At 40.4% G+C, this 18,675-nt stretch overlaps 1 protein-coding gene across 1 annotated transcript; it reads right to left on the reverse strand.

The window, feature by feature from the left end:
* Positions 1-488: 488 nt before the first annotated feature.
* abhd8 (abhydrolase domain containing 8) lies at positions 489-18,675 on the reverse strand. The gene is made up of 5 exons (NM_001102801.1): positions 18,597-18,675; positions 7,867-8,608; positions 6,715-6,885; positions 5,250-5,466; positions 489-1,427 (listed from the first exon to the last, which is right to left on the reverse strand). Exons 2-5 carry the CDS (start codon positions 8,598-8,600, stop codon positions 1,275-1,277), a joined length of 1,275 nt encoding a protein of 424 aa, NP_001096271.1. The 5' UTR covers positions 8,601-8,608; positions 18,597-18,675; the 3' UTR covers positions 489-1,274.

The raw sequence follows: 18,675 nt of genomic DNA on the forward strand, positions 1-18,675 counted from the left end.
TCTACCCTCGTTACTATCACTTACCTGCTCTGATGTACAGATATTTAGCAACATATAGTACATTGTGTACAAGCAGACCCATAAGATAATCTCCAGGCTATCACCCTTTCTAAGGCTCTATTTATCCTTAACCAGGATCTGGAGAAAATAACTGTATGAGGTTTATTTCATGCTTTAGCCTTGCTGCCTTTCCAGTTACCAGTCTACTAGGCTATCTTGATGGGTCAGATTTATCATATTTTAATATTTTACAAGAGCAGGGTTCTTTTTTTGAATTTTGGCATTTAGAAGCAGCTGTTCACTGGGTAAAACTAATATAAACACATTGAATAAGGATTAGCAGTTCCACTGATAACCACATGATGTCAGTGTTGTACCCAACATTAAGAATCATAGACGTGATTGCTACCAATATCATCTGAGCATCGGTGCATTTTGTAAGGAGTAGGTATAAAGAATGAAGGTTTAAGAAAGAAATAATCACAAAATATGAATAAATAATGTTTATTTAGAGTTAATACTGCAGTTTGTGGTGCCAGTGTTTACAACTGGAGCATACGAACATGGCATATTCATCTTACATGTGAGCCACAGAATGTACATTTAGCTTGGATTTTTCATATTCTCAAAGCATTTACATTTACCCCTTTTTTCATCCACTGGGCCTGTTATGAGTACAAATATTTCAATAGTTATTAACATGTTCGCTGCCTTGAGTTCCTCCCTGGCAAGGAAGGGGTTAACTTGAAGTACCCTGCCTACAACAGGAAAATGCTACATGTTCTAAAGATGTGATCAACACTGTCTTTTTCAAAGTAATATGTGATTTATCTGCAGTCTTCTATTTATGTTTTTGATCTTATTACTTCTCAGAATCCAGAGGATTTCTTCCTCTGATTTTAGGATTTGGATAGCATTGGTTGTCACTAGGTAACACAACGTAATTCTGCACTATCTGCCAATTAGTCTGATGTGTTACCTACAATGCACCCAGATCAATTTTATTCTATACCCTGCTATTTGTTTCTCGGTAAGTGTAAGCAGGAGGGATGGTGGAAACATTCTTCCTAATGCTGGATACATACATTTTCTGCCTTTTCTGGATTTCTTTTCTTCCTTCTCGCCATCCTCTGGGAGCCAAAGTCTTTTCTAAAACCTTGGTCAGTGAAAATAGACCACCAGGCCTCTTCACCAAACTTGGACTTTCTCCATTGTTTGGGGCAATAGCAGAAAAGTCTCTTCTGTTTCTAGCCACTCTGTGATTGTCCTTCTCTTCATTCATTCCCAGTATCCTCTGCTGCAGTGCTCTGTGTTTCTGGTTCCCACAGGAGGAACTCATGGAGGAGTGTGTTAACAGTTTCTGGACACTCAAGCATTACCATGTGGCTTCCTTCCTCTATTACTTTTAGGAAAGTGATCAGGAGAATCTGCAGAGACAGAGTTACATGAAATATGTCATAAAAACTATTTACACTCTCTACAAATCATGCATGACTGCAGATGGGATGGTGACAAATTATAGGAAGCTGAAGATGGTGTAAAACCTATAAAAAAATATGGTTTATAGTAATATTTGTGTATTTCTAAAGTAATTAGCGGTGGGAAAACATGCACAGCGACTTAATATTTCCCAAATTTCTCAAAGTTCCTTTGCTAGACATAATAGCCTCTGGGAAGGGACAGTGGTTGTGGAATAGCAGTATAGTAGGGAGAGATGGTGCCTATAGTAGCAGTGGGATAATAGCCTCAGGGAAGGGAATGTGACTGTGGGATAGCAGATATAGTAGGGAGAGATGGTGCCTATAGTAGCAGTGGGGATTATAGCCTCTGGGAAGGGACTGTGGCTGTGGGATAGCAGGTATAGTAGGGAGAGATGGTGCCTATAGTAGCAGTGGGATAATAGCCTCTGGGAAGGGACTGGGGCTGTGGGATAGCAGGTATAGTAGGGAGAGATGGTGCCTATAGTAGCAGTGGGATAATAGCCTCTGGGAAGGGACTGGGGCTGTGGGATAGCAGGGATAGTAGGGAGAGATGGTGCCTATAGTAGCAGTGGGGGGATAATAGCCTCTGGGAAGGGACTGGGGCTGTGGGATAGCGGGTATAGTAGGAAGAGATGGTGCCTATAGTAGCAGTGGGGGGATAATAGCCTCAGGGAAGGGAATGTGACTGTGGGATAGCAGGTATAGTAGGGAGAAATGGTGCCTATAGTAGCAGTGGGATAATAGCCTCTAGGAAGGGACTGTGGCTGTGGGATAGCAGGTATAGTAGGGAGAGATGAAGCCTATAGTAGCAGTGGGATAATAGCCTCTGGGAAGGGACTGTGGCTGTGGGATAGCAGGTATAGTAGGGAGAGATGGTGCCTATAGTAGCAGTGGGTATTATAGTCTCTGGGAAGGGACTGTGACTGTGGGATAGCAGGTATAGTAGGGAGGGATGGTGCCTATAGTAGCAGTGGGTATTATAGTCTCTGGGAAGGGACTGTGACTGTGGGATAGCAGGTATAATAGGGAGAGATGAAGCCTATAGTAGCAGTGGGGGGATAATAGCCTCTGGGAAGGGACTGTGGCTGTGGGATAGCAGGTATAGTAGTAGTAGTAAGTAGTATTAGTAGGTGGTATTAGGTGTTTAGGTTGTAGTAGGTGTTTAGTAATTCATTTCCCTAGGCCCCCTAACTTTACAGCTGATTTGCTGTTTGCTATCTAGTCTTCATTTACCAGGCAACTTGGCAATAAATATTTTTATTTTTATATCTTACTATCAGTTTTTTTCAAGGTCCAACACCAATCCCAATCTCTTATGCCTTATTGTACATCTGTGCCAGACTGACATCCTTGTTATTTATAAACTGGGTCAGCAGTGAAGGGATAGACTCCCTCCCTCCTTACACCCACGTCTGACATTTTCACATGGCACAGCTATGGAACTGTATGTGCCAGCCTCCCACTCACACTGTTCATCTGCTTATATGGAGTACAGGTAGACAGCCAACAGCTCCAGATACATTTAAAGGCTCAGTATACCTTCATTTCTAACATTTCCCCTACTAATTTGACTAATAATAAAAATAGTAAAGCTAAGGATATATTTGATTTTCTTTTACTTTATTTCGTTAAGCTTCTTTATGATGTTTCTGACTAAGTTTGCAGTTTTAGCCTTAATTAACAGCCACTGTCTCCTGGCAGTCTTGCCATAAGCTACAACTGACCTCCACAGACAGGTTAGGATAACACTAGGGGTCTGGCCAGGCAAACAGTAGCAGTTTCTAGGTCTTCTAATACTATTTCTAAAGATGTCTCAATCTGTGCAAGATTAGATTACTGGGGTAAATTGAATGTGTATGGAAAATATGTTAGTATACTGGCCCTTTAAATGAAAATGGGTTTGCTGTTCATAACGGCAGTGACATCAACTGAAGTCAATGAGCCCTACAGGGATTTTTTATAAGGCCATACAACCTCCAAAACTATTAGAAGATTATCTGTTTTACATATGATAAAACTGTGCGACAGAGAGGAGCTCCAGTGGGGCCCACTGATCCAGACCCAATCCCTGCCATCACTACCCTTCCCTTGATAGCCCCTAGTTAAGTATGAGATATGCAGACAGGAGAAGGGGGTGTGTTTGTCGGGCGGCAGGGGCCCCTGGTCTGGCAAGCTGTAAAGTGCAAGCATGTGGGTGATTGGCTACTGTTTTTTTGCAATGTGCTACCTGACCCTAACTTTATAAATGAGCCATCATGTCTGTGACTGTATTTCCCTCAAGGGTTTAAATGCAGAGAAATTCCCTACCAGTCATTTGAACTGAAGAAGCCACTCGGATGAGTGGTGAAACGTTTTCAAGAAAAACTTAATTCTACTAGATACTGTTCGATAAGAGTAGTTTTAGATGCAACTCATGAGGGGAAAAGTGCAAGTTGCCTACTGTGTTTGCATAAATGAGCCCTAGTGTATTAGGGGTCTACTGCAGAGGATATCAACATTAATTCTTGTTAAATGTTATTCTGACATGTAAGCTTGTCATACTTCAGTCTGCCACATGATGTCAGTGTCTACTAGAAATGTTTTTTATTGTCCAAGCATATCAAGTCTTGTTTACAATGGCTATTTTGCTGCAAGAAAACCCTAGTGGGCTTGCACACACAACTTTAGTTGACATATAAAATCTGATTCCTAGCGTAATGTAGATGCAAGCACAGTTGTATATTCAGTTTATTTAGGACTCTTCAGAGTTGTAGAATATGTTTATAAGGTATGGTAAAGTAAGGTATGTATGTGCTTTGCCTATTAACAAGAGATTGATTAGTCAGCGCACAATAAACCTTCCCAGCTGCCTTTCAGATCACTAGAAAATATGTGCTTTGTTCTAAGGGAGATTGCCACCTAGCAACAGCTAATACATTTGGTGGCAGATTTATTAATCCTTTTATTCCAAAGTGCACATATACACATAAGTCCAACAGGGTCTCTACATGTTACATATACAAGTTGTAATACACATATTGGGCATCAAACTGATACCTCCTAGCATTCATATTTATGATTTATATTGTACAGTACAAGCTTTCTGATGATGCATTTGAACCATTTGAGATGAATTTTGCATTTTGGAAGTCTGAAGTAAAAAGAGACGTTTACCATTTTAAATTCATGAGAATGTTTCAGAGGCATATGGCTGTCTACAGGCATCTTACTGTTTGGGGCATTTTTGGTCTTGCAATATGAATTATTTAATAGATTGTAAGCTAATCACAACAGAATCTTCTTTCTAACGTGCAATGAATTTCCTAGCACTCATTCATTTTTACCATTTCATTCATAATTACATTTAAATTAATTTTGACATTGTACTATGGGTTTTTGATTTATAGAAGTTTGTCTCAATAAGACTATACATATATGGCATTTGGTAACATGGAGTCTTCTAAATCAGCTGCTGCATTTCTATGTATATAATATATATATTTTCCCCTGATATATTTTATTGTATTATGAAAAATTTGTAATTTTGTTTGATTTTTTTTTTTTTTTAAATCATCTTATATATCTTTTGGAATAACAATACAAATTAGAAAGCTTAGGTTGTCCTGAAAATAATATATATAAACATATATAGTTGAAGAGTATGCACAAGTCAGAACCCATCTATAGATCTGAAGCCTAAGTATCACCATATTTATAAAATCCATAATGTAAAACAATATTATTACATGAAGACTTCTTGCAAACCAACTGATGGCAGTAATCACTTACCTCTGCCATCCTCTGGTCTTCATCAAGAGGAACAAATTTGTCATGCATGCCATGCACCAATAGAATAGGGACTGTGAGCTCTGCATGGTAGACCTCATCCCCTTCCGGCCAATACTGTCCACTCATCATGGCTCTAAGCACAAAAGATGACACATTGAAGGCATTACCCTCCCGTAGGAGCTGCTTCTCTTTGGCACCTTGTCTTGCAAATCCAGCCCTGGCAACAGAAGAAGGGTATTACATATTTTCAGATCACCCAGGGTTAAGCAATGAGTGTCATATACTGAATATATGCGATTAGCACATGCTGGTCCTCTACTGTTCTCTAACACCTAACAGGTGGTAGTAGTTACTGTATTATCAGTCCTATGTTTTTATATATAAGGTAATCTTTTGGAAAAGGGGTATTGCAAAGGCTTTAACTTTAAGCTGCAAAAAAACGCACTTTTTAATTTTAAGCTGCAAAAAAACGCACTTTTTAATTTTAAGCTGCAAAAAAACACACTTTTATTTTAAACAAACATGAGACCAATGATCGGCTTACTCATTTCGTCATAGGCTGAACAAGCAGGGTACAAGATATATACCCAAACCCACCAATCACAGTCAGAACTTAATAGATCAATTAGAAGGGAGGGGGTTTAGTGATGTGCGGGCCAGGCAAGTTTGGGCCGGCAACACAACATCAAAAGCGAGTCATGGGCCGGTGCAGGTCAAGTCCTTCTGCCTCCCTCCCTGTCCATGACCTAACTAAGCCCCACTTCCGGGTCTGGCAGCATCTATTTATAGACGTGTGCCAGTACGGCCCCTCAGTCATGTTATAGGTGGGGCGGGGCAGATTCGGGTGGGTGGAGAAGGGGTGGGTTATGGTCGGGTGCAGGTCAACAAATAGTTGACCAGCACATCACTAACGGGGTTACATTAAAACCAAGGTAACCTAAAAGACATATAACCACTTAAAAAGTAACTGGCATCTCCACAGAGTCATTTAATACAAAAAAATTAGAGTTTCAAAAAATAATTCGTGATAACAGATACATCAAACTCAGAGTTTAGGGTTGTCTAGTCCATAAAGTAAAGTTACATTATATTAAGGACTAGACAACCTTTTGGCATAATTCAAGACATGTTAGCCCCAGAGTGTTTAGGGCAGCAGACCCTGCAAATTGCAGTACTTATCAAATAGGAAAAAAGGGCATACATTTTTTTTCCAGATCTAATCCTTCGTCTCTATTAAATAAGTATTCAGTCTGAATAGTAACTCATGGCTATATCCATAACAATAATAAATGATGGATTATTATAGATGACAATTACAGACAAACAATATCACTGTATTACAGCCAGAGTTAAAGATGCAGTAACACAAATTCAGAAGAACAGAAAATCTCAGTTTAACGCCAGATATAAGGGAAAAACAAAACAAATATCTGTTAACTGATAAATACTATTTTACAAAACTTACTTGAGGAAACTCCAGGCCAGGCAGGGGGACAGGCAGTGTAGTACACAGGTGGGCATGTTGAAAATAGAACACAGGCTGGGTTCTAGTGCTGTAGGACCGCCTCCATTTATCATGACTACCTTGTGCACCAGGTCAGGATATTCATGGGCCAAGAAAGTGCAGAAGGAAACCCTGTGTGTGTTTAAAAACAAGTAAATAACAAAAATGTAAGATGGACTGAGAACAAGTGGTGATGGTGTTTTTGGTGATCCTCAATTTTAGAGATTGATGTAAAGCCATAATTCTAAAACTTTTTCACCTAATCCTCACATGGTTCTCCGAACCAACAGGCAGACATACCAACTTAAAGCATCGCCACTGTAATTTCAATTAAGATCACAGGTTTTGCAAATACTGTTATACTCTTATATCATTAGTACAATCAGCTAATCAGCTGCTGGGGTAGAAAGGGGGGTGGGGGTGATTTAACTCCAACTTGCAGCAGTAATGTGTGTCTGAGGTTTAACAGAGCACAAGTCATGTTACTGAGGGCACCTGGGAAACTAAGATTATTACTAGCCCTGTTTGCTCTTTTAAAAAATAGATTTCAGTGCAGGATCTTGTTGGAGAAGCACTATTAACTGTCTCTGAATCTCTTTAATATGCAATAATGCATCATGCTTGCCCAACATTTATAAATAAAACATATTTTCTTTTTCTTTCTAAATCTGTTGCTTTTCATCCTAGACCACCACCACTGCATTTTGATCTAACACATTCAGGAAGTGCAGTATAGCTTTATTTCTTAAGATAACATTTATTAACTTTAACAGGCCTGGAGGGTGTGGTGTCCCAAAGGCAATTAGGCAAGATGTTACAGCACTATGATGGCTTTTTCATTACAGTGAGTATCACACAGTGCCTGCTGCAGGCTCAAGGAAAATCACTATACCCTCCTGTCCCCCTTAAGAGACACAAGGCTGCTGGTCATGGGAAGCAACAAAGCTGCCCTTAACTTTAATAATAATTAAAAAGCCTTTATTTACTTCATAGCTTGAACAGACTTACATCTATTAAAAGTTTCCATTATAATCTAATATAGTTCTGATTAATTGAAAGCAATTATAAAAATCATTAAAGGGCTGTTGATTATTACATGCTGCTACAACTCACCCATAAGAATGTCCAACCAGGATGTTTCTTTTCTTGGCATAGCGTTTAAAAATGCACCTCATGTCTTCTGCAAGGGCATAGAAGCTGTAAGCAGCCCCAATCTGTGGAGCAGTGCTGGCTCCGTGCCCCACCAAATCTGGTGCCACTACTTCGTATCCAAGTTTGGAGAAAAAGTCCAGTTGCTCCTTCCAAATATCAAGGGATCCCCCAACTCCATGGATGAAAAACAGGACCACGTCAGAATGGGTGCCTTTGCAACAAGTCACCTGTCTTTGGCAGTCAACCATAATTACCTTCTTGGGTTTACGTTTTCTTCTCTTACCGGGAGGAGCATCACTCTCCTTTCCTCCTACTTCATTGCCTGTGCTAGTAAAATCAGACAGCTCCACCTCTAGTGTCCCTGCAGGCTCTGAATTACCATTTCGGCAATGCAAGATTTCTGAACGAAGAGTGGCCCCAAGATTCTCTATTACTAACTGGCCATTACGGTAAACAGTTATCCGGCGCTTGCAGTGGACCAATCCTTGCCCTCCATTTTTTTCTTCAACGAATTCTTCCTCCTCTCTACCACCAGGACAAGAAGGCAAGATATGTCGCACTCGTAAGACCCGGCCTGGCTTGACCTCCAGGAAATCATACCCATCACTGGTTTCTGACATTTCTACTGGACCCACAGAGTTGGGGGTTTTGCCTGTTAGGCAGTACATGATACGTTCTGCAATGCTGGTCAACATGATGATGCCTGCAATAAAAAGACAGAACAGAATAAAAAACAGCAACAACTTTGACAGCCCATACCCCGTCAGTTACAACAAACATTTACAGTGGTGTAATGGCTGAATCTGTACAGCAAAGGTTAACCTGCAGATTGTACACACCTTCAGTGGCATTTCAAGTTGCCCATGAAGCATTTCATGGGCAGTTTTATGGTACCTCTGCACTTGTTACATCTCCAGAGCGGGTCTTATAAGTTACTATGTACTGTGTTATTGTTTAATTGTTGTAGAGTCCAGCTGCAAGCACAACCCCTCTGAAACTCCCTTTTCCTACCCATAAACTCATTGTACTCCTGTTATGGATGAGCTAGCACAGTGTGCTTGTGTAAAGGGTATAAAAACCCCCCCAATCTTTTGTCTGATTATTCTGCTCAGAAGTCAACGTAATCCTTTATAAATAAACGTCTTCTACCCCAAATGACCTCTGGTATCTGAAGTTCCATAACAGTGGTAACTTTTTTAATTTTATTTCATTAAAATCTGTAAAAGGACCTTAAAGGGTTGTTTCACTTTTGAGTTAACATTTAAAATGATGCTGGGAGTAATATTCTAACACATTTTGCAGTTTTGCAGCTTTCTGGTCAGCAGTTCTGCGTTTTGGAGATTCAGCAGCTATCTGCTTGCTAGGGTCTAAATTACCAGTGGTCTGAATGAGACACTGGAATATGAATAGGAGAAGACCTAAATGAAAGAATAAGTAATAAATAGTTACAATAAGAATAAAATTGTAGTTTCACGGAGCAATAGCTTTTTGGTAGCAGGGGTCAGCAACCCCCATTTGAAAGCTAGAAAAAGTTGCTTAGAACTGGCCATTCTATAACATACTAAAAGTTAAACCACTCTCTTAACATAATATTAGCTTTAAGTACTAGAACAGATTTGTTTAAGGGGAACTCTACCCAAACACAGCTTTTTGAAAAGTAAACATAATTTCAAGCAACTTTGCAATATACAATAATTAAAAAGTATGGAGCCTTTTCATGATTTTAACGTAATAATGTATCTAACAGTAGTGAATTGTCTTTGGCCTGCCTTTAGCCTGCATCCTCCAAATTCCACAGTTCCCTAGACACGTGATGCCAATAGGGAAAGGAACATCATAGTGCAATGCATTGTGGGTTATGTAGTTCCTGCATGCTGTTTGTAAGCTGTGGAGAAGTTGTTACAATTTGTAAAATAAATGTTTTAGTACCTTCTCCCCTGCCAGGCTTTAAAATGATGCAGAAAGAAAAGAACTGTTTTCCAGCTGAATTCAGCAATAACATTCGTATTTATTCATACTTTTTGAAGGAACAGATTACAGTGACAGGTATATTAGGGGTTTCTGTGTTGTGTGGGGCTCATTAACACATTCCCCTTGAATATACTCTACTGAGTGAACATTTGCCTCAAGGACACCTCAACAAGTCAGTCTATTTCCTAGAAAATGCTTACAGAATGAAGTGTGCCATTGGGGTTGTATACTGAACTGTTATGAGAGGAAGTTTAACTGTTTTCTGTGTCCTTGTCCACCCAAGTACTTTTGAAGGTCTGAATTGATAAATGTAAACTTGAATTTGGTGGTGTAGTTATTGTAAGGATTGATGCTGACAAAAAGTTGAAAAATAATGCAGCTCCACCAAATGATTGAATTCCCTGACTAATAATTTTTTAAGTGGACCAACAAAAATGACTTGAGAAAATCATGTGTAAATAAGATATGGTTTTTTTTAATGGAAATTTAAAAAAAAATATATTTCTTTTGCTTAAAGTGGGATGGCTTTAGGTCAGATTCACACCTTGAGATGTCTATGGAAGCAATCTGCTCAAAGGTATTAGTTTACTGCAATATATACATGGCTGAATGCTGAGTGGGCAGTGTATAGCAGAAAGTTTGCAATGCTGCCTGGCAGAATATAGATTCCAATGATAAACATTTACAACAAAACAAGATGATGGAAGGCGACATATTAAAAATATGTTTGTGTTCTTACTTAAAAGAACATTTTGGAAAAGTCTTTTAACATTCTGGACTCACTGTACTGTAATTGTACTTGTTGTACCAATGGTAATTATGTCCTACATGTTATCACCATGAAAACATAATTGCTTTGATCCATATGGAGAGCCTACATTAGTGTCACTTGCTAAAACATCTCTTACAGGGTTACAGATGTGACATGAGAACTTTTACCACCCCTCCATTACACAGTGTTCTGTCCTAGTTTCCAATGCAAACCCACCCCCAACCAGAAAGCAGTAGATCTTTGTGACACTGAAAAACATTTTTTCACATAAAAAGTAATATAAATTAGATACTGTCAATTCAAATCTCAAAAAAAAAAAAGGTGAAACACTATATACTGCTAGAATCAAGGTTTTGCAGTTAAACCTGAACCTTCTCTTAACCCCTAGCACAGGGGTCCTCAAACTTTTTAAGCAGGGGGCTAGTTCATGGTCCCTCAGACTGTTGGGGGGCCAGATTATAGTCCTCAAACTACTGCCCCCCTCCAGCTCCAGCTCCTTGCTGCGGGGTCAAACTATGGCCCGCTCCTGCATCCTCCCTCTCCCTGTTTCCCGCTGCGTCCTCCAGCTCCCTGCTCAGTCCCTCACCATCCTCCCGGTCCCCTCTGCGTCCTCTCTCTCCCAGCTCCCCCATTATGTCCTTCCTCCCTCTCCGATCTCCTCCCCTCCCGCGGGGGCCGGGTAAATTACCCTGGGGGACCGAATCCGGCCCGCGGCCATAGTTTGAGGATCCCTGCCCTAGTATATAATCTGCTCCAGGACTGGTTGGCAAGGCTTTCATTTTACCTAATCCCAACCTTAAAGGAGAACTAAAGCCAAACAAAAGAAGTAGGGCAAAAATGTACATTATGTTTTGGGATTCTGTTCCAGACCAAGGCTACCCCAGCCTTAAGCAGGGAAGATCTTTGCCAGTGAAGATGCCCCAGTAGCTCCCCATAGTCTTTTCTGCTGATTCACTGCACATGCTCTGTGCTGCTGACAAAACAACACTATATAAATTACATAACTCTTGCGTCTTCAGTCTTGGAATGCACATTTACCGCAAACAGGCAGCTGCCATTGTACACACTGTTATTAAGACAAATTTTGTGTCTCCCTAAAATCTTGTTTATACACCAGAATGGGTGGGGGACCTGATGCCCATGCCCATTCTGCATAATTATAGACCATGAGAAGGGAGTATATGAGAAGTATAGTGATATCTAGGAAGTGCAAAATGGAAAGTAAAAGTAACTGCCTGTGCTGCCTCTATGCCTGAGCCATAGATGTCTATCATATGACTATGTTAATCAGCTTATGTTAAACCAACTTGCCCACTGTATTGTTGAGCCTTACACTTCAAAAGCTACAGGTGTGGCACACCTAATATAAAGTGTTACTGTGGCCATGTTACTGGCAATATTACAGCTCCTTTCATCTGGAAGACTTGCTGTTCCTGAGACCCACTGCTTCCTTCCCCTTAACCCTGACGTGCAACAGAAAGGGTAAGGGAAGAACTACTTGGCATAGCTCTGATGAGACTATTAGCTTTGCTGCTACAGCACCAACTCACCTACTATCCCATGGCCACAATCTCTTTATAGAGACTAGTACCCCAAATTTTACCATAAGCACCATCTCTTTATCTGCCATCTCTCAGCCACAATTTCTTTACAGAGGCTATTATCTGCACTGCTACATGTACCATCTCACCTTACCTATACTTGTTATCCCACAGCAACAATACCTCCTGGAGCAGCGGTTCTCAACCTGTGGGTCAGGACCCCTTTGGGGGTCGAACGACCCTTTCACAGGGGTCGCCTAAGACCATCGGAAAACACATATTTACGATGGTCTTAGAAATAATTTTATGGTTGGGGGTCACAACAACATGAGGAACTGTATTAAAGGATGGCGACATTAGGAAGGTTGAGAACCACTGTCCTGGAGGGTACCACTATTGCTCCTACAAGTCCTATGTCACCCTATTATACTTGTTATCCAAAAACTATAGTCTCCTTCCAAATGCTATTTCTTCCTAATTTTAGTTGCACAGTCTCACGCAACTATAATTGTTCTCAAACAGCCACAATTACAGGCTATTATGTGCCTTCCCTGCCTGTCCCTACTGAATGGAGCTCCGTTTCAGATGCCGATATTTGGTCCAAGCAGTGGGCAAAGTGCAAAAAATGGCCACCTGCAGTCTTGTTGTACACTTTGTACACTGCATGGAGCACTGTGAATGATTCCTATTATCTCCACTGCCACAGGCACCATTTCTCCATACAATACCTGCTATCCCATGGCCAGTTCCAGAGGCTATTATCCCACTGCTACTATAGGCACCATCTCTTCCTACTATGCCTGCTATCCCACAGCCCCAGTCCCTTCCCTGAGGCTATTATCCCACTGCTACTATAGGTACCATCTCTCCCTACTATGCCTGCTATCCCACAGACCCAGTCCCTTCCCTGAGGCTATTATCCCACTGCTACTATAGGCACCATCTCTCCCTACTATTCCTGCTATCCCACAGCCACAGCCCCTTCCCAGAGGCTATTATCCCACTGCTACTATAGGCACCATCTCTTCCTACTATGCCTGCTATCCCACAGCCCCAGTCCCTTCCCTGTGGCTATTATCCCACTGCTACTATAGGCACCATCTCTCCCTACTATGCCTGCTATCCCACAGTCACAGTCCCTTCTCAGGGGTTATTATTCCCACTGCTACTATAGGCACCATCTCCCCTTACTATACCTGCTAACACACGGCCTCTTCCAAGAGGCTATTATCCCACTGCTACTATAGGCACCATCTCTCCCTACTATACCTGCTATCCCACAGCCACAGCCCCTTCCCAGAGGCTATTATCCCACTGCTACTATAGGCACCATCTCTCCCTACTATACCTGCTATCCCACAGCCACAGTCCCTTCCCAGAGGCTATTAGCCCCACTGCTATTATAGGCACCATCTCCCCTTACTATACCTGTTATCCCACAGTCTCTTCCCAGAGGCTATTATCCCACTGCTACTACAGGCACCATCTCTCCCTACTATACCTGCTATCCCACAGCCACAGTCCCTTCCCTGAGGCTATCATCCCACTGCTACTATAGGAACCATCTCTCCCTACTATACCTGCTATCCCACAGCCACAGTCCCTTCCCTGAGGCTATTATCCCACTGCTACTATAGGCACCATCCCCCCACTGCCACAATTCATTCCTAGCTCTTGTCCCCACTGTTTAAGCCAATACTTTGCCTTTCTCCCTTCTAGTCTCAGTGCTATCCCTGCTGCTATTATAGGCAATGTTGTACTGTCTGTAAAATTAAGAGATCAATATGAGGTGCACAACAACTGCTGCTTTGTAGACATTCACCATTGGTTAGCACCCCTTTTTAGGCCAATATTGCATAGGAGTATAATGAAGACCAATGGCAGGTTAATAAGAAGAAAAACTTTCATAATTATAACTACTCATCTTATTATTATTATTATTATTATTATTAGCAAGATTTGGTTCAAGGATCTGGCCATATCCCCAAAAACTGTTAGCAAGATTTGTATCTGGATTATTTCCACTGAATGTGCTGTAAACAAATGTGGCAGTATCTCTTCTGAACGCATGCTGATTGGAATAAGATTTCCATGGTTACTAGATGCAGTAACTATAGCAACAGTATCTATGAGAAAAGCATTACTTGGCACTGGACTGCTCTATATTTGTGACCTACATAATTTGTATTTCATACGCAAGCATTTAACTGTAGTCTGAAAAGCAAAATTACTCACGTTCCTTTTAGGACTAAAGTTCACATAGTTGAATTTTATGCAAGAGCATAAAATGTCTATTTGTTCAGTAGTCCCCACATGTAATAAAATGCACAGTTTGCCCAGGTGCAGTAACCTATAGCAACCACTGAGATTGGGTTTTTTGGTTGCTATTAGTGACTAGACCTGCAGCAAACTTTGTACCATTTATTATAGAACCTGTTTGTTTAAACAGTGTTAGTTTAACAATTGGAGTGCTAGAGGACACCAATTTAAATTTCATCTAAAGGTGGCCATACACGCACCGATATTATCGTACGAAACCTCGTTTCGTACGATAATCGGTGCGTGTATGGCATGTCGGCGAGTCGACCGATATCGCAGGAAGCTGCCGATATCGGACGACTCGCCGATCGGACAAGTTTGAAAATTTTGATCGGGCGCCATAGAAGGCGCCTGACCAAAATTCTCCCTTCAGAGCTGAATCGGCAGAAGGAGGTGGAAATCCTATTGTTTCTACCTCCTTACCTGCCGATTCAGCCCTGAATGGTGTGTGGCGGATCTTACGATGTTTCGTGCGACCGATGGTCGTACGAAACATCGTCAGATCGCCACGTGTATGGCCACCTTTACTGTGCAAGTGTCCTAAGAGAAGGTGGATAGAATAAACCAAGGTACTGCAATAAGGCTCCTCTACAATCTCAAGTTGTAACACTAGGCACAAACATAGATATAGAATCTGACCCATCAAATCATTATTTATGAAATGGGCTAATCTATACTTGCTTTGTGCCAATATGTTGGTTGTGCCTACTTTGCTGAATTACATATGCATGGTGCAGTGTTCTCTAGTGCAAGAAAGCTCAGTATTTTAAATACAGTAAGCACAGGGTTGCCTTTATATAGGTGCTTGCTGAAGGGTGCAGAGACAGCATTTCTGACCATGAACACCATAGAACAAGCACACCAACACCAATGCAACTTTTGCCTCATTTACAAAAAGGGTACCAATTTTGAATTGTCTGAATACATCAAACTATTACTTATGTTCTTCTGACTCTTTTCAGCTTTCAAATGGGGGTCAATGACCCCGGCAGTCAAACAACTATTTCTCTGTAAGGCTACAATTTTATTTTTATTGTTACTTTTTATGACTTTTTTTTTTTTTAATCAGGCCTTCTCCTATTTTTATTCCAGTCTCTCGTTCAAACCACTTCCTGGTTGCTAAGGTAATTTGGACCCTAGCAACCAGGTAGCTGCTGATATTCCGAACTGGAGAGCTGTTCCCAGCCAGTAACACCATGTGTGCCACTAGACTTAATGTAACTAAATTACAACATTTTAACAACAAGTTTCCTTTAATACTTGCCCTTACCCTTAATGCCCGATTACTGCTCGTTTTATAACATAACCCATATGACTGTGAAGATAAAATGATTATTGAAGTGAATAGTGAGTTTGTGTGGTAGAATAATGAAATTAACTCCTTGGTTAAAGAAGCAGAGACAAACCATTGCAGCCATTGTGTGACCACTGCCTCTAAATCTAAACTAATTTTGTTCTGGGTAATAATCTCTCTCGTGGACCCAATACAGGATTCATGTCTTGCTATTGCATCACACCAGCCGCTACAGGTGTGTTCTAAAATACAGAATTCCCACTGACTGGTACATAAGAATACAGAACTGTTTCCTCCAGTCACAGCAACCTGTCATTTAAAGCCAATGAATGGGCTATAGGGCTTGTTATGACTCACATACACACACGTCTGTGTACTCACACACTGCTCTGACCTACTTATCAGACAGTGGATGATGCAGTTAGACAGCACATAGCTCTACAGCATCTCTGGGTAAAATCTGTTTGACAAAATCTGTTTAGATAGAACCTGTGATTAATCCATTTGTCCAACTTAAAACCAAGTATTGCTTTTTGCACACAATTTTTTAATGTAAAAAGTCACAGATAAGTGCATGAGAGTAAATTCAGACAATTCTTTATATTTGAGCTCATGATATCCTTTTTATAGTGCAAGGACATTTATGCATCGTCTGGTCTAACCTTGCAGAGAATACAGTAACGATTGAACCGTCCTGGCTGTAATTCAACACTTTGCCTGTAAAGAGGTCTTCCCTGTCTTTGTTACTATTTATAAGAGGGCATCAAATACTAATTCATAAGGCTTGGCACAGGTAATAATTTGCAAAAATACAGTCAGCAATTAGCAACCAATTAGGTCTTTACTAATTTAAGTTAATTTGTAGTAGAATGTTGAAAGCTAATTATTGATTTGTTGTTATTGGCAATTAGACCTAAAAATTGGTTAAAAAGTAGTTGCCATATGTGTGAATTAACACTGTTCTACATATAATAAAAAAGCACAACCAACTACAAAGGGTTCACCTATGGAATGATAAAGGTGTGGAGGTTTTCTTTCCACCATATTAAGGCCATGATGTTTCATCTTTTTACTAAAAACTGTAAAATACAATCTCAGCCACATGTTTTATAAGGGTCTACAATTTTAAAATCTATTGCTAACCAGAAGTTCTGCCATTGTTTTAGTTTAACACAGGACTGCACTTCACCTTCACAATCCTTATGAAAACATTTTGTGTTGCCTAAAATACCCTTACTAAACCAATGTTACACAGATTTAAGAACATGCCATGACCTGACTTTTAGACTGCGGAAAATCCACTCACTGTTTATCCCTAATCTGCATCAGCAGACTGTTTAGTGGGGGATTCACTGGCACATTAGAGCATCTTCCCAGAGTGTATCTAACTTCTTGTCCATCCCTCAGACAGCCCTTTCAGAATCTGTCCTTCTTAACAAGATATCTGCAGTGCACCTTCTAAGCCTTTTTCCTTGTCACAATTGTACAGCACCTCTTGCTTACAAAAGGCCTACAGCAGCTTTCATTCCCAATACTAGATGTACTGCTACATATTATTCAATCATATAAAAAGCTTTTACCGTGATTTCTCTCTGAAAGTGTTTACCAGGGCTATGCAGAAAATTATTTATTGTTTTATATTGCAGAGGAGCATACTAGCTGTCCTTTCTATAGGCCTTTAGAGCATCCCCTGCACATCAGTAACAATTATTATTATCATTTACCAGTTATTATACTTTACTTATATAGCACTGGTATATTCTGCAGCACTTTGATATTATACATCATTTATTGTAGTCCCTGCCCCAGTGGTGCTTACAATCTAAGGTCCATATAACATGAAGATGTATGTTATTGTAACAGCTAAGTGCTCTGGGGGGAGGGGTTACCTAATGAAAACTAATTCTAAAGTCTTGCTTCCACAGCAAGGTTCTACATGTTTCCCTGCATTACCTTTTCTCAGAAAAGTAGGTCAGATCTTGAATGCACATTTGTATGCATGTGAATCATCACTTCCATAACAACCCACTCCAACCTTGACAATTGCAATGGAAGTCACTACTGTGTCTGTGATAGTGCCTGGCTGCCTGATATATTCCAGGAACTGGAATTTCCACAAGGTTTAAGCAGTTCTGTGCAGATCTGCAGTAAAATAATCTGCAATCAGCACACCTCTGAGACTGTCGCCACAGAAGGGGTTAATTTCTATTCTGTGCAGCATTCTGCAGGCTTTAGAATACAGCAGAGAGATAGCAGGGCTGATCTGTCACACAGGAGTAAGATTAGCCAGGGCATACACACAACTACACAGATTAACCTCTCCTGTCTCCTTTGGCCTCTTGCCACACATGCAGTTTAAGTTTCGGTAGTATTTTTTTAGAAATACATCTCTGTGTACAATAAAGTCCCTTCCAGGTTTATAGAGTAAAATATTTCTTATAATTCATATTTACAGATATCATTACATTTCTATAATATGCAGCATATATAACAACCATCATGTTATATTTACAGTTGTAGTACCAATGGCATCCACAAACTTGTAGGGACACAAATTTGGGTACTGATGAGAAGGATAAAATGCTGAATTACCTGACAACAATGACATTCTCTTAATGCCCTTCTGCATTGTAGATGTAGACACATTATATTTGTATTTCCAAAAAAAGCAAGAGATGCAATATGCTCCTTAATCTGTAATATGTTGTTATAGAGAATATTACTTGCCCTTGCAGAGCATGTGTATAAATGAAGATCCTTGCATCACAACAACATATGGTAAAGAGGGGCTTACCTCATCTATTTCCAAGAAGGGTCGAAATTTAGGGTGCCTGCCGTGCAGAAGATTTATTCGTAGCTTACACGGATCTGAG

The sequence above is a fragment of the Xenopus tropicalis genome, chromosome 1 (genome assembly GCF_000004195.4).
Source record: "Xenopus tropicalis strain Nigerian chromosome 1, UCB_Xtro_10.0, whole genome shotgun sequence".
Classification (NCBI taxonomy): domain Eukaryota; kingdom Metazoa; phylum Chordata; class Amphibia; order Anura; family Pipidae; genus Xenopus; species Xenopus tropicalis.